Source organism: Cladophialophora immunda (assembly GCF_000835495.1).
Source record: "Cladophialophora immunda strain CBS 83496 unplaced genomic scaffold supercont1.3, whole genome shotgun sequence".
In the NCBI taxonomy this organism is placed as follows: Eukaryota; Fungi; Ascomycota; class Eurotiomycetes; order Chaetothyriales; family Herpotrichiellaceae; genus Cladophialophora; species Cladophialophora immunda.
This window is the reverse complement of record NW_015622543.1, coordinates 2,226,474-2,240,306: the sequence shown is the minus strand read 5'-3', so window position 1 is coordinate 2,240,306 and position 13,833 is coordinate 2,226,474. Positions and strand designations below refer to the sequence as shown.

The following is a 13,833-nucleotide window of genomic DNA, read 5'->3' as shown; positions in this document are numbered from 1 at the left end:
TGCGGCGTGCTTCACTTTTGCACTGATGAGGGGTGAGTTTGGCCCAAGAAGCCGAGTGCCAAGCGCCAAGAGGGGCCACGAATGTTGCTTGACTGCTGAAGCCAAGTTGGAAGCTAAAGCTTGTCTCGGACCCTGGCGACACAGCGGCAAGCGACCCTGCGACCCAGCATCGCCCGCTCGCACAACGTCATGCTCGACACTTGTTATCCTCTTGCTTTACTTCGGTTCCTGACGAGCTGGATCCGAAGCCTCAACCGCCAACGTCAATTTGTCCGATATCAAAACTGCCCCTGTTCTAGCAGAGATAGAAGGGTCGGAGGATCAACAGCGACACACGTGTATGCCGGGCCAAAAGCCTTGTTTCTGTCCTAAACATCCTCGATCGCTGCGCCACAATGCCTCACCAGCCCTCTGGAGCCTCTCCAACCGCCAGCGACTTCCCCCTGGCTCTCAAACCAATCCTCCATCTCCCACCAGACAACAAGCCGACCAATGTGGTCATCTTCCTTCCAGGCTTGGGGGACACATCAGCCAACTTCTCGTCCTTCTCCCGCGCGCTGAACCTCCCCGACGCTTTGGCCATCACCCTCAATCCACCATTCCCGTTACCATTCCCTCTTGGGCCGGGGGATCAGTGGTCCGAGGACCTTCACGTTGACGCCGCCACGGGCGAACTTGATGCGGACTCTCCCCTGACCAAATCAGTGGACCTCATTGCTCAGGAAGTCATCTCGAAAGTCCTGATCGATAAGTTCAGGTACCGGCCTGACCACATCCACCTCTTTGGCTTCGGCCAGGGTGGTTCAGTCGCTCTAACGGTCCCTCTACATCCATCAATATTTTCTCTACCCTGTTTGGGAGGGGTCATATCAGTTGGGGGCGCTTTACCGTTATCTGCACCTCTCACAAGCACGAAGTCTCAGAACAAAACACCAGTTTTGATCCTTTCAGGCTCAAAATCACCACTTGCATCGGTCGGCTCCAGTCCACTAAACCGCATCAAGTCCACCTATGAATTTGTTACATATCACCAGTGGAAGAAAGCTGATGACTCGTTGCCCAAGAATCGAGATGAGGCTTTGCCAATGATGCAGTTCTGGGCACGACGGTTAAGAAGCAGACGTGGTGTTCCGGATGATGCGATCGAGATAACTTGACTTTGGGGTGAACGAACTTGCGATTGATTTCCAACTTTTGGGAAGATACTATCACCGATTGGAATCCAACCGATCACTTCTGAAGTCGATCCAGTTCCTCCCTGGCTCTCGCTACAGCATCCTCGGCTTGACGTCGACTCTGCAGTTCGACCTCATCCTCCACAACTCGACTAGCATTGTCAACCAGCTCCTCCATCCTGCCCACAATTCTCTGAATGACAGTTCTGCCTTCGTCATACAAGCTGTGTTCCAATGCCTTTGTGGCCTTAAACCAGTCTCCCTGCATCCGCCACAAGGCATAGGCTGTACCCAGCGCTGCTATGGTGCCAGCCTCATACATGCTACCTGGTGTGATGGAAAGGTAGGTCAGAGCCGAGAGTCCGCCGGATAGACCTGTAATCGAAAGGGTTTTGAGCACAATCTGCTGAGCCGTGCTGGTGAGATCCGCAATCGCACGTTGCATTTGCTCAGAACGAGTACTGGATATCGATGAAGACAAAGGCATGGGTTGAGGAATAGGGACCATCTCCACCTCAGCGGTTCCCGTGGGGTTGATCAGGACTGCCCGCACAGGAGGTTCGGTCGCAATGCTGGCTTGCGCCTGTAGCACTGGCGTGGGCTCTGTCAGACGGTCTAGTTTTGCTCGCGACATTATGAGGTTTTCTCCCTCTGGCAGTGAAGGCAAGGCATCCATTGGCGAAATGCCCGCCTGAGACAGCCGACCCGACAGTTCATAAACCGCGCGCTCAGTACGGGGAAGCCATGCGTTAGTGATAAGGTCCGTAATGATCAAACCCACGTCATCCACGCGCCAGAACAGCTTGTACCAAGCCAACTTGCGCCAGTTGTGGGAGCTCCAAGCTGAGGCGAGCCCAGACTGGAGCTCTTGGTGGGCATTACGAGAGAATCCTTCGATGGCTTCCTCGAGGTTGGCTCGTGTCGCCAGGCTCAAACTTCGAGCTGCATTCGATCGAGCTTCCAATGAAGCTTCAACTTGCAAGTTGCTCATTGCAGTTGTCAGTAAAGAGGAAATCAATGCCTTCACAGGTGCCGGGATAGGTCCTTCAGATCTTGCAGCAGAGGCCAGTGTGAGCCAGCCTGACAATATGGGCATGCCTGAGTCGACCCATTTGTGTTCGTATTCGGTTGCTTCAGCTACAGATCTTCGAATTGCTGCCAGTCCGTCCTCCGCTTTTGTAGCATCCACAACCATGACCTGTCCGTGGCCTTTCTCCTTGAAGTCTTTCAGGTCCACTACCAAGCTCACAGATTCCCGGTCTTCCAGTGCTGTGAAATTGGTAGATGCCAACAATTCTGCAGCCAGCATGAGCCCGTCGAGTCCTTTCGTGACCAGCAAACAGCTATGCACGGGTTGGCTGATCGTCGTCTGTCTTCCAGTCGCGGCGGTGGGGGTCCCGATCGAAGGTGACAGGAACGCATCTGAGGTCACTGTTTGCGCGCCTTGCAATAGCTCGCCATTTCGGGGCCCCCTGATGCTCGATATCAGTATCTCGATATTGTTCCTCTCGAGTACGTTCGACGGAACGTGCAGTACTGGGATGCTTGTCTTCGGCTGAGGGAGATTTGAGTTCGGTGCCCGTCCATAACGTATCAAGACGCCTCGACTGAAGTCTCCGTTGCTAGCATTTTTGACCAACTCCTCCTCCCAGCTTCCTTCGTCTTCCAAAGCGTCCGCAAGCAGTAGCCTGACTACCTTGCTTGCTGTATCTTGTACATTCAATCCCAAAACAGCAACCCTAGTCACCGGAGATTCGGACTCGAGCCCTTGAAGGGCAAGTTGTAGTCGACTGAGGTTTACCTGCGCGGACGCCTTTTTTCGTACGTTGAGAAGGGACTCATAAAGAGGTCTATACCGCACAGGGACGGGCTTCTGCGCATTCACGGCGGTGGTGGAGGTCAGAGTGCCGGAGGAGGTTGAGGCATGCCGACGATTGCTGTTTCTGGTTCTGCTGCTGGACGTAGTGGGAGCTGTCCACCGCAGAGGCCTGGTCCTTCGCCAGCTTGTACAAGAGGGGCAGAAGAAGAAGTTGTCGAGAAAGGCCTCGATTCGACGGCCAGAGGAGGCCCCGGGAGGTCTCTTCATGATGTATACAGGTTCTCAAGTACTGCTAGTTCCTGCGAAATCGACATGATGCAAAGTCAATTGAATCGCAAAACATGTTGGAAGCTGCTTCTCCAACGTGCCTCCTTCAAACCGAAGTTTTGCCGCGGATACAATCCACGAGACGCGCTCTGTTGGACTTGCCATCGCGCACATCTCTTCCCAATTCTTGATCCTCACGACCAGAACAGACTTCTGTCTTGGTCATTCTCTGTCCCAAATCACGGTCAAGTATATGATGCCAATCGACCTGCGTATCCCAAGAAAGCTACTATGGCTTCTACGACCACCATAAACACATGGATAGAAGAGCTTGTGCTCTCTCTTCCTCCACCATCCGCAACAACCGACCTACACGGATACAAAGATAATTTCATCCGCACAGTCAAGCACCACAGCTATGGCCGAACCAACCAGTTTGCTGTCGACGAAAAGCTTACGGGGCTCGAAGAAAAACTCCAGGTCTACAACCTCGACGACGTGGCTGCAGAGCTTTTCTCGCGACGTGCGGAGCTAAGGAAAGACCACAATGACAAAAAGTGGTTGCCCGACGTTCTAGATCTTCTACTCCATCTTTCCCATGATCCTGTCCACCATAGCAGGACTGAGAATCTTGAGAAGTTGATGCCTCGCGCAGAGACGCCTCCTCCATTGAAATGGGAGGAAATTGACGCCGAGGATCCTATCGATCGCCAGGATGAGATATGGAGGCTTCCAAAGTATTCTGATTCCAGCTCTGATGAAGACGAATTCGCCACCTCAAGTACACCGCCTTCGCCAGTCGCTGTAAAGCATGACCTTACGGAGGACGTGGAAGTCGAGAGTGCGTTTGAAGCGTCTGCAGCACGAGAGTCAGCAAAGTTAGAAGCCGTGCAATTCTGGCATAGGTCGGGACCTTTTGTGGCAGTCACAGAGACCCAAGCTGTAAGGGAGGTACTGTTTATGCTCACAGGAATGCCAACCTCCATCTTCACCTTTACCGATCGAGGCGTCCGCCCCAATGCACGATACTGTCTGGGTCATCTAGGGAGGACAACGTCGAGGTCCTTACTGGAGGAGGCAGCTCGACTTGGTTCTGATCTTAATTCTATTCGCCAATGGCTGCGAATGCCGCAGAGTTCGGCCGTCATGCAATTCATTCAAAGCGCAATCAATGCTCTCATGATGAGTTTCGAATTAGCCATGTCCAAGGAACACGCTGCTATCTTACACCAATCTTCGCCGACGGGTGTGATCAGCCTACTTCAAACCTTACAGAGAATCGAGAAAGCAAGCCAGTCGTTGAAAGCTGTCAGCATCATCTTGCCTCACTTCATCTCGAATGACCCAATCGCCGCGCTGAACACCATCCACAGCCATGTAGACACAGCGCACGCCAGCTCGAATTCCGTCGAGGCGGAGACTTTCCTCCCTATCTTCCTGTCTTCTCTCACGCTCTATTCGAAACCTATCGACCTATGGTTGCTCACCGGCGAGATCGAGACTACGGAACCATTCTTTGTCTTTGAAGTCAACAGGAAACCGCGGGTGGCTAGCACCTTGTTGCATGATTGGTTCACCCTGGCTGCTGCAAAAGACAGCTTGATCCCAGTATTCCTGGAGAAGTTTGCCGAAAGGATCTTCACAATCGGCAAAACTGCTGCCTTTTTGCGCCATCTCGGACGAGCCGCCCCAAACAGCTGCAACAGCGAACTGGGAGTTGCGGCCGCCGCGGCGGAGACAGCTCATCTGATGATGAGTTCGCCATTACCTTTCTCCGCAACGTTCGAAATGATCCTTGATCGACATCTCAACAATCTACTTGAGGCTTCCACACTCACTCTGAGGTATATTCTGGAGAGCAGCCTCGGTCTGACCAGATTTCTCGATGCACTCGACTACCTCTATCTTGCGAAAGATGGTGTCCTCCTCGATAGCATCGAAAGCAAGATGTTCGACCGGATAGATCGCTGCTTAGAGATGTGGAACGACCGCTTTCTTCTCTCTGATCTCCTGGCTGAAGCATTCCACAACTCTGATTGCGTGGATGTTGATGCAATCACAGTCCAGTCGGCGTATACCTCTTCCCGGAGCATGGAAAATCGGCGCCGCTCCGTCAAGATCCTAGGTGCCGTGTCCGTCTCATACCACGTTAGCTGGCCGATTGCAAATATCATCCTCCCTACCTCCATGGTTTCCTATCAACGCGTTGCTCTAATGCTCAATCAAGTCCGCCGCGCCAGGTCCTTGCTCGAGGGCCGAGCTTACTTCCACGTTCAACATATGCCTTTACCATTTGACAATCTCAACGAACACAGACTTGCACGACTGATATACTGGCAGCTGTCTCATTTTGCGAACACTCTCTATAGCCATCTTACGAGCTGCACGGTCCAAACTTTTACAACGACTATGCGCGAACGGTTGCAATGCTCCTCAACTAGGAGCCTTGACGATATGATAGCAATTCACACTCACTACATCGCCGCGCTGGAGCATGCGTGCCTGAGCAGTAAACGTATCAAACCACTACGCGATGCACTCGTTACCATCCTCGATCTGTGCATTCGATTTACGGATCTCGTAACCTCGCCTTCAGCCATTCCTGATGTGCGGCCAGCTTCGGGAGATGCACATGGAGATTTCGAGGCGAGCAGTTTCATCTCGGCGCGCAGCCAGAGAAGACGCCGAGGCAGGAGACAAGATGAGGACTATTCCTCGGAGGAGGATGATGATACGAGCATGGAAGAGGGATACTCCACATTCGTCCTTGAACAAGACACTTCGCTCATCGAAGAGATGGTGAAAGTGAGAGACATGTTCAGGAAACACGCCGAGTTCTTGATCGCGGGCTTGAGAGCTGTGGCGAGGGGTTCGAGTTCGAGTTCGAGTTCAGCACAAGGACAGGGACCAGGACCCCAGGCATGGGAAGTGGGCGAGAACTTTGAACTGTTGGCCGACTCGCTAGAAGGAGTGTTTCCTGTAAGCAGGAAGGTAGCTTTTTGAATTTTGATCCCGAGTTGGTTGAATCCGAAGCCCACTGGGCAAAGATGGCAGCGCTAGGGGTATTTTATCGACTCTCCTATCCAACGCCGCTTTTCATCGTACCGTTTTTGGGGGGGGGGGGGGGGGCTTGCTCCTATTCTTACAATGTTTCCTGTCCATACGCTGCCTTCTTTCTCCTCCATCGTCCTGAATGAACCGGGAGGGCACCAGCATGGAACACATTAGGATGTTCTCCGCCACTTCGTCTCGCCTGAGTCTCCTGCGCCGGTTGCATCTCCGTTTCCTTGCTCTGTATCTTGCCTTGGCCGCACAATGCCAGCACCGGGGCCCAAAGGCTCGTCGCTCGCAGCTTGTGCTTCGCCACCGACGTCCTCTCCTTGCTCGTCCTGGTCGTCTCCGCCAATAAAATTCCCCTCCTCGTCGAAGTATTCGTGCATGTTCTCCGCCGTGATCCACCCTCCACTGCCCGGCATCGCAGGCGGAAGACCACCATCCGCATTGCCTGGGAAAGCCAGCCCCGCGCGAAACAAGCGGCTTCCACCCCCGTCTTCTTCGCCTTCTTCGTCTTCGACGGGGTCAGGATGCAGATTGGAGCAGGTGGAAAGGGCGTTGAACATGGCCACCACGGGCGTCTGCTCAGGCTTGTCTTCTCCCTCGAAACCGTCTTCGGCGGTCCCGGAGGCGGTCGAGGCGACTTGCGGCGGAGCAGAGGCGGTTGGGATCACCGTGACGGATATGGAGTCGGGTTCTGCGTCGTCGTCCTGCGCGGCACTCTCTGGCGAGGGAAATGAAACCACCTGCATGTATAGACCTTGTTGTTCGCCGGGCGAGGGCTGCGGGAGAGATTGGATCGCATGAAGGGAGATGGAGGGGTAAGGGATCGAGAGGCCTGCGTTCGCATCGCTGGAGTAAAGGAAGAGTTTGCTGCTGCTGTCAGGGTTTTATTCCACGGAGATCTCGGATTGTCAAACTCACTCTGAAGTCACCCATACATCCACATTCTCGACGACTTTTTGCTTCCCTCTCGCTTCGGAGTCTCCATTGGCCTCGGTGCCGTTAGCGTGAGGCTGCTCAGGTTGCGCTTGAGAGCTTGGATGTTCTAGCAGAGGCGCAAATGCTGGTACAGAGCGGGCTTCATGTTCCAGGACGATTAGTTTGCTGCGGTCGCTGTAGTAATGCAGGACTGGCGGGCCGGTGTAGAAAGAGGCAGGAGTCGCAGACTGATGCTCGATCAGAGGCACAAAGGTCGAAGCTTTGGGAGGCTCGTGGAGGATTTCCATGGTGAGGCTGCTGGACAGGGAAAATTATGTTGCGGTGTGTCTGTACTCCCCAAATGTGGCATGCGCGTGAAAGGGCTGTGACGGAAATTTTCTACTTGACGTGGCTGTTGGCGGGGGATCTTTTCCCTGCCGTGCCTGAATTGAATGGCATTGTGCCTGCGGAATGGCCGGGGTCAAAGCCTCGCCTAGATGTGGATCCCCAGGCCGCGCAAACGAACACTCCAAGATTCGATTCACCACTTTTGCTTCTTTTTTTCCCTTGTTATCGTATCTGCCATCTCCTGGCTTGTCTGGAGCATACAAGAGTTCTGTATCATGGCTGATGGCTAACAGCCGCCGTCCAACATGGCCATCGCGAAGCCCGTACGGTTCCTAGGGGTGCTGTCCGTGGTTCTGGTCTTTTTCGTCATTTATCAGTACTTACGCCCAGTCCCAACGATTGAGCCCCCGGGCACTGTGGTCGGCAATGGCGACAAGATCGAGAACTGGGAACAGGACCCTCTTCTAGAGCGTGCGTATCTCCTCTCGGAACCTATGCGACAACGCTAACCTCTCTCTCAGCGATTGGCGAGCCGCCTGAACCATTATGGCGACACACTGACCACGACTATGCCCCCGAGAGCCTCAACTCGGCGCGCATCAATGCCACCCTCCTATCTCTCGTCCGCAATGAAGAACTCCACGAACTCCTCCCGACCATGAGACAGCTCGAAGAGACGTGGAACTCCAAATTCAACTATCCGTGGACATTCTTCAACGATGTCCCGTTCACTGAAGAATTCAAAGAAGCAACACAGGCTGTCACAAAGGCCAAGTGTGCCTATCATGTCATTCCGAAAGAGCATTGGGATATGCCGTCCTGGGTCAGCCAGGAACTTTACGAAGAGTCGGCGAAGATTCTAAAAGAGAACGACGTTCAGTACGCCGGGATGATCTCATACCACAAGATGTGTCGATGGAATAGCGGCATGTTCTACCGCCATCCTGCGCTCGAAAATGTCCAATACTATTGGCGCGTTGAGCCAAAGGTCAAATTTTTCTGCCAGGTCGACTATGATGTGTTCCGCTACATGCAGGATCACAACAAGACCTACGGCTTTAATATCAATTTGTTTGATTCGCCAGAATCTATCCCATCCTTGTGGCCAGAGACCATCAAATTCCTGGCTGCCCATCCAGAATATCTCCACAAGAACAACGCCATGGCATGGCTAGTGGATAACACCCGCAGACCAGAAAATAACATCAAGGCACATGGGTACAGCACGTGTCACTTCTGGTCCAATTTTGAGATCGCGGACCTGTCGTTCTGGAGGAGTCAGATCTACGAGGACTATTTCACTCACCTAGACCGGACGGGTGGGTTCTTTTATGAGAGATGGGGTGACGCCCCGGTCCACAGCATTGCATTGGGGCTTTTTGAGGATGCCAGCAAAATTCATTGGTAAGGTCTTCTCAACCATCCGGTGAGACTCGAAACGCAGACTGACAGGTAATAGGTTCAAGGATATCGGCTACAACCATATCCCATTCTACAACTGTCCCAACTCACCTAAATGTAGTGGGTGTACGCCCGGACAGTTTTACGGCGGTGAACCGTGGTTGCAACGAGAAGATTGTCGACCGTTATGGTTCAAGTATGTTGGAATGGGATGAACAGGAAGAGCCGGGTCATCTTGGATCACACAACCAGAGAGCTGGGGCTCTCACCACCTATTTGTATATGGACGCCACCCCTGCACATACGCCGAGGACTCGTCTTGCTTTTGCACTAGGAATAATGGGTCTGGTGGTCTGCAAGATGTACCCTAGGCAGAACGTATTAGCTGGTCTAGATTCTCCAACCATGTTTCCATGCACGTTGAGATCCTTCGTCCGGGATACTGTTGCTGTATCGAGGCTTCCGCGTGCGTGCCGAACGGAGGACTCCAACCTCCGTACCGGCGGTAGCACCCTGGCTCCGTTCTTAGTGTGGCGGAGACAAGCATTGTGGTAGGAAGAAGTTAAGAAGCGTGGCGTGGAAGCTTGGGGGCTTGGGGGCTTGGGGGCTTGGGGGGTCGCCTGAGCGCTTGCCTAGGAGCTCTTGGGCCCAGCTCGGCAATGCCTATAACCCCCAATCGCGCCTAGTTCTGGACGGCTACACACGGGCAGACTCCGTGGGGAAGCCTCTCCCCAATCCGAACCACCCACACCTTCGTCCTCCCACCAATCTCCTCCACCACATTCCCCGTGGTGGCGTTCAGGGTAAAGGAATACGGGGTATGATATCAAGCCCTCCAGAAGTCCCATCTTCTCCAATAACCTGCGCTGCGGTGGCTGTTTCTACCGACGGAAGTACCGCTAATCCGTCTACATCACTGATCACCGCTCAATGTCCGGTTCGGCAGTCGCATTTGTGGCATCAAGAACCTGTCAACGACCACATCTATCCCTGTCCATGACTACCGATGGCACTTTCAGATTGCTCCGAACGGCGTGCAACGGTGGCCCAGGCCGGCTCGTGCCCAATCGCTCAACGGAAGCGACATGTCCAAAATTCCACTGCGACCTCGCTTTTGCGGGGAACATCAGGTGCCACGAGCACGAGCGCCAGAGCTCGTGGGTGCTCATACCGTTGATCACTGCCGCAATGCACGAAGGGACCCAGTTCGTCTGCTAGATCGACTACCACGCGCCTGGGTCCATGGTCGGTAGGCTCGACGCATCCCAATAAAAAGGTAAGGGTGCCCTAGACGCGAGCTGCTGGGTCTTTCTACTTCCCAGCTCCCCTTCCTTCCTGATCTCACAGCCGGGTTGCCAACTGCTTCGCACATATTCCTTGGGGCCTCTCTCTCAGAGCCTTGCAAGCATGGATTCCAAAGAGATCACCGAGAAGCCTATCACAGGCGTCACCCCTCCGGACGCCGTGCATTCGGCCTCCTCCAAAACGTCGACCAGCGACGAGAAGCCCACCGTCACCACGGCCGAAGAGATTACCTCTGAGAAGCACAATGATATCAATACCCATTATGACCCCGCGCTCGCCCCTCGATATACCAAGGAAGAGGAAGATGCCGTCATCCGCAAGCTCGACTGGCACCTGATGCCTCTCATTTTTGTCCTGTACTCCCTGTCCGTCCTCGACCGCTCCAACCTGGGCAACGCCAGGATTTCCGGTATGGAGAAGGACATTGATCTCAGTGGGAATCGATATGATTGGTTGGGAACTGCTTTCTACATCAGCTGTGAGTTTTCCCGCTTCTTGAGTTCTGACGGCTAGAACAACAACCCCGAACGTCTCCTCCACTGCTTTAGACCTTTGACTAACATGTATGTATGCAGATATCCTCTCGCAATGGACGCAAATGGGCTGGAAAGCCTTTCCCCCTCACGCCTGGGTTGCCTTCGTCGTCTTCGGTTGGGGCGTGGTTTCCACCCTGCAGGCAGCATGTTCGTCCTGGGCGGGCGTGATGGTCTGCCGAGTTATTCTCGCTATCTTTGAGGCTGCCTATGGTCCCGGCGTCCCATTATACCTCTCCTTCTTCTATCCGCGCGAAAAACTCGGTCTGCGAACCGGCATCTTCCTGAGTGGCTCTGCCGCCGCCAACGCCTACGGCAGCGCTCTCGCGTACGGCATTGCACAAGCAAAATCGTCCATCGGACCTTGGAGAATTCTGTTTATTGTCGAGGGCGCTCCTACTTGTCTCCTGGCCATCGTGGCGTGGTTCTGGCTGCCAGACTCCCCTGCCCACTGCAAGTTCTTGTCAGAGAGAGACAAGGAGATTGCTGTGGATTTATCTTTGAGACAGCCTGGAGACAGGACAGGAAACAAAGGACTTCAGTGGAAACAGGTATTGGGCGGATTGATGGATTATCGATGTGAGTTTTTCTCCTTTTCGAGCGCCACCACATTGCCATTATGAACTGTTTAATACGAGTCCAACCACCCACTACCCCTGATTTATTCAAGGTCTCTTCAATTACAAGGCACATATCGATGTCCTAGTTCTTGGGGATGCTTCAATCAAGCCAGGGGCCAAACAAACCGTTGTCTTTGGGGGACTTTTGGGCGTTATTCGATCCGCACAAACATATATTTTAAGCAACACAACCTCAAGAAATCGACAAAGGAGAAGTTACAAGACTGACATTCATGCTTACAGCCTACCTTCCACCTCTCATGTATTTCGGCTGCAACGTCTGCTTCGCCTCTCTCCCGCTCTTCGTTCCTACCATCATCAGCGAGATGGGCGCCTTCTCCACCATCCAGTCCAACGGTCTCTCCGCTCCGCCATATGTGTTCTGCTTCCTTGCAATCTGCGGCACAGCCTTTATTTCTGACCGCTTGAACATGCGCGGCATCTTCGTCGCCGTCCCTGCATTGATCGCGGCGGTCGGGTACATCATCCTGGGCACCACCTCAGGGGTAGCGCCGCGATATTTCGGGCTTTTCCTCGCCGTCCTCATCTTCGTCTCCGTGGCAATGACCTTAACCTGGGTGGGTAACACTCATGCCACGGACAGCAAGCGCGCCGTGGCCTTGGCTATTTTGGCCACGGGTGGCCAATGCGGTCCCGTGCTGGGTACGAACATTTTCCCCAAAAGCGACGCACCATATTACCGCAAAGGCATGTGGATTTCATGCGGTGCGTGTTTGATTGTCGTGGTCACCAGCGTGATGCAGATGGGCCTGCTGATCCGGGCGAACCGGAAGCGGGACAAGAAGTACGGCCGCGAGAGGGAGACTGTGCACCTGGAGGAGCCCACCCAGTTTGGCAACGATAAGCAGTTTAGATATATGGTCTAAGACACAAAGTCAAGAGATCGATGGTGAAGTGAACTTTGACGGAGAGCGTTGAAGGCATCAGGAGAGAGCACAAAGTGGAAGGATGGAAAACAAGTCGTCGGGCACATCGATATGCCTTTGTTCCATGAAGCTGAAAGCTAAGATACCAGGTTGAAAGGGGTTTAAAGATGCAGACAATGCAGATGCAAGAAGAACCAGAAAATGTTGATGCAGACTATCAGATTCTCTCGCCTTATAAACGTGAATGATGCGTCTGAAATCAAGAGATTGGAAGCAAGCCAGTATTCCTGCATTGACAGCAAGCCTGGTCGGAAATAAATGGCACTGTCTGACACAGAATAGACGTCGTCTCAGAATATAGCCTGTCACCTGTTAGCGACGACGTGCTCCCTAGGTCAGATATCACTCATACTACTAACAAGAATAGGGATACCACTGTGCCCAAGGATAGAATAAATGCCCTTATAAATGGTGATCACCTCGGAGTCAATGGTGATAGTTCTACTCATGTAATCCTGACGAACCCCCTCGATGCTCTGACCACAACTCCCCTATTGAATCAGGGTGGACTCGTAGAGCCCTTGCGTCTGGTTCGAGTGCTGGATCTGCTCCTTCCACCCTGCTACAAAGCTAGCACCCTTTGGCTGGCTGGGTAGCCTCTCATCAGAAGCTTGAGCCCTGGGTCTCTTCCGCACTTGGTATCACAGCGCCAAACTCAAGCCTGAAAGTATGTAGTAAACTTTCAGACCACCACCGTCGGAGCACACTCGGCGACAAGCGCCGTCGGACCATCGCTGAAGAATACAATTTGCGCCTACAGTGACTCGCTACATAAGTGCTGACTTGTGGACGATCCCTTTACTATGGAAGCAACTCTACAGTCCCTCAACTCTCCCTGGCCAAGTATTCTCGAAAGGGTGCTGATGCTCTAGGCTCTAATTGATTTTCATTAATGGCGCAAACCGTTCGTCTGGGGTATTTGCAAATACCAAAGCTTTTGCCAGCACATAGAGAAGCTCCAGACAAGGGACGTCAACCCCATGTCTCCGAGCGATGCGAATAGTATTGCCGACAATTGCTTCAATCTCAATTGGCCGTCTATGTCGAATGTCAGTCAGCATACTTGGCTCTCTGCCCTCCGTGAGTAATCGACTTCTCTGTCTCTCGAGTTGCTTATCGATCTCCTCGCTGATGATATTGCAGTCGACGGCAGAAGCGACTTTGCTTACTTCTCTCATCACTCTCACCACGGCAGCTTCTGCTTTGTTGGAGGAGCGTAGAAAGTTGGCATCATCGCAGCTGGTCAAGCCGCAAATGGGGTTCCAGCTCGCGTTCACAGCAACCTTGAGCCATCTCCGAGGCTGAAAAGAGGAATATGGGGATCCCCCTCGACTGAGTTCTACCGAATTTCAACCGAAATCGCGGCCCCTGAGACATTCCAGGAGGTGGCCAGCCGTAGGCTCGTCGAGCTGAGATAATCTCGGACGCGAGACTCTAGATGAA

At 53.3% G+C, this 13,833-nt stretch overlaps 6 protein-coding genes across 6 annotated transcripts; 4 read left to right on the top strand and 2 right to left on the bottom strand.

Moving 5' to 3' along the window:
* The first annotated feature begins 130 nt into the window (after positions 1–130).
* On the top strand, positions 131–2,508 carry PV07_05255 (uncharacterized protein). Its single transcript, XM_016392138.1, has one exon. The coding sequence runs from the start codon at positions 396–398 to the stop codon at positions 1,155–1,157; it is 762 nt and encodes a 253-aa protein (XP_016249657.1). The 5' UTR covers positions 131–395; the 3' UTR covers positions 1,158–2,508.
* PV07_05254 (uncharacterized protein) lies at positions 1,146–3,306 on the bottom strand. The gene has a single exon (XM_016392137.1). It carries the CDS (start codon positions 3,259–3,261, stop codon positions 1,231–1,233), a length of 2,031 nt encoding a protein of 676 aa, XP_016249656.1. The 5' UTR covers positions 3,262–3,306; the 3' UTR covers positions 1,146–1,230.
* A 131-nt stretch (positions 3,307–3,437) lies between these two features.
* On the top strand, positions 3,438–6,363 carry PV07_05253 (uncharacterized protein). Its single transcript, XM_016392136.1, has one exon. It carries the CDS (start codon positions 3,553–3,555, stop codon positions 6,262–6,264), a length of 2,712 nt encoding a protein of 903 aa, XP_016249655.1. The 5' UTR covers positions 3,438–3,552; the 3' UTR covers positions 6,265–6,363.
* An 18-nt stretch (positions 6,364–6,381) lies between these two features.
* On the bottom strand, positions 6,382–7,668 carry PV07_05252 (uncharacterized protein). The gene is made up of 2 exons (XM_016392135.1): positions 7,240–7,668; positions 6,382–7,188 (listed from the first exon to the last, which is right to left on the bottom strand). The coding sequence occupies exons 1-2, from the start codon at positions 7,542–7,544 to the stop codon at positions 6,486–6,488; spliced, it is 1,008 nt and encodes a 335-aa protein (XP_016249654.1). The 5' UTR covers positions 7,545–7,668; the 3' UTR covers positions 6,382–6,485.
* A 137-nt stretch (positions 7,669–7,805) lies between these two features.
* PV07_05251 (uncharacterized protein) lies at positions 7,806–9,468 on the top strand. Its single transcript, XM_016392134.1, has 3 exons — positions 7,806–8,055; positions 8,106–8,988; positions 9,044–9,468. The coding sequence occupies exons 1-3, from the start codon at positions 7,890–7,892 to the stop codon at positions 9,198–9,200; spliced, it is 1,206 nt and encodes a 401-aa protein (XP_016249653.1). The 5' UTR covers positions 7,806–7,889; the 3' UTR covers positions 9,201–9,468.
* Positions 9,469–9,853: 385 nt separating this feature from the next.
* On the top strand, positions 9,854–12,608 carry PV07_05250 (uncharacterized protein). Its single transcript, XM_016392133.1, has 3 exons — positions 9,854–10,768; positions 10,866–11,402; positions 11,687–12,608. Exons 1-3 carry the CDS (start codon positions 10,393–10,395, stop codon positions 12,328–12,330), a joined length of 1,557 nt encoding a protein of 518 aa, XP_016249652.1. The 5' UTR covers positions 9,854–10,392; the 3' UTR covers positions 12,331–12,608.
* Positions 12,609–13,833: the final 1,225 nt, after the last annotated feature.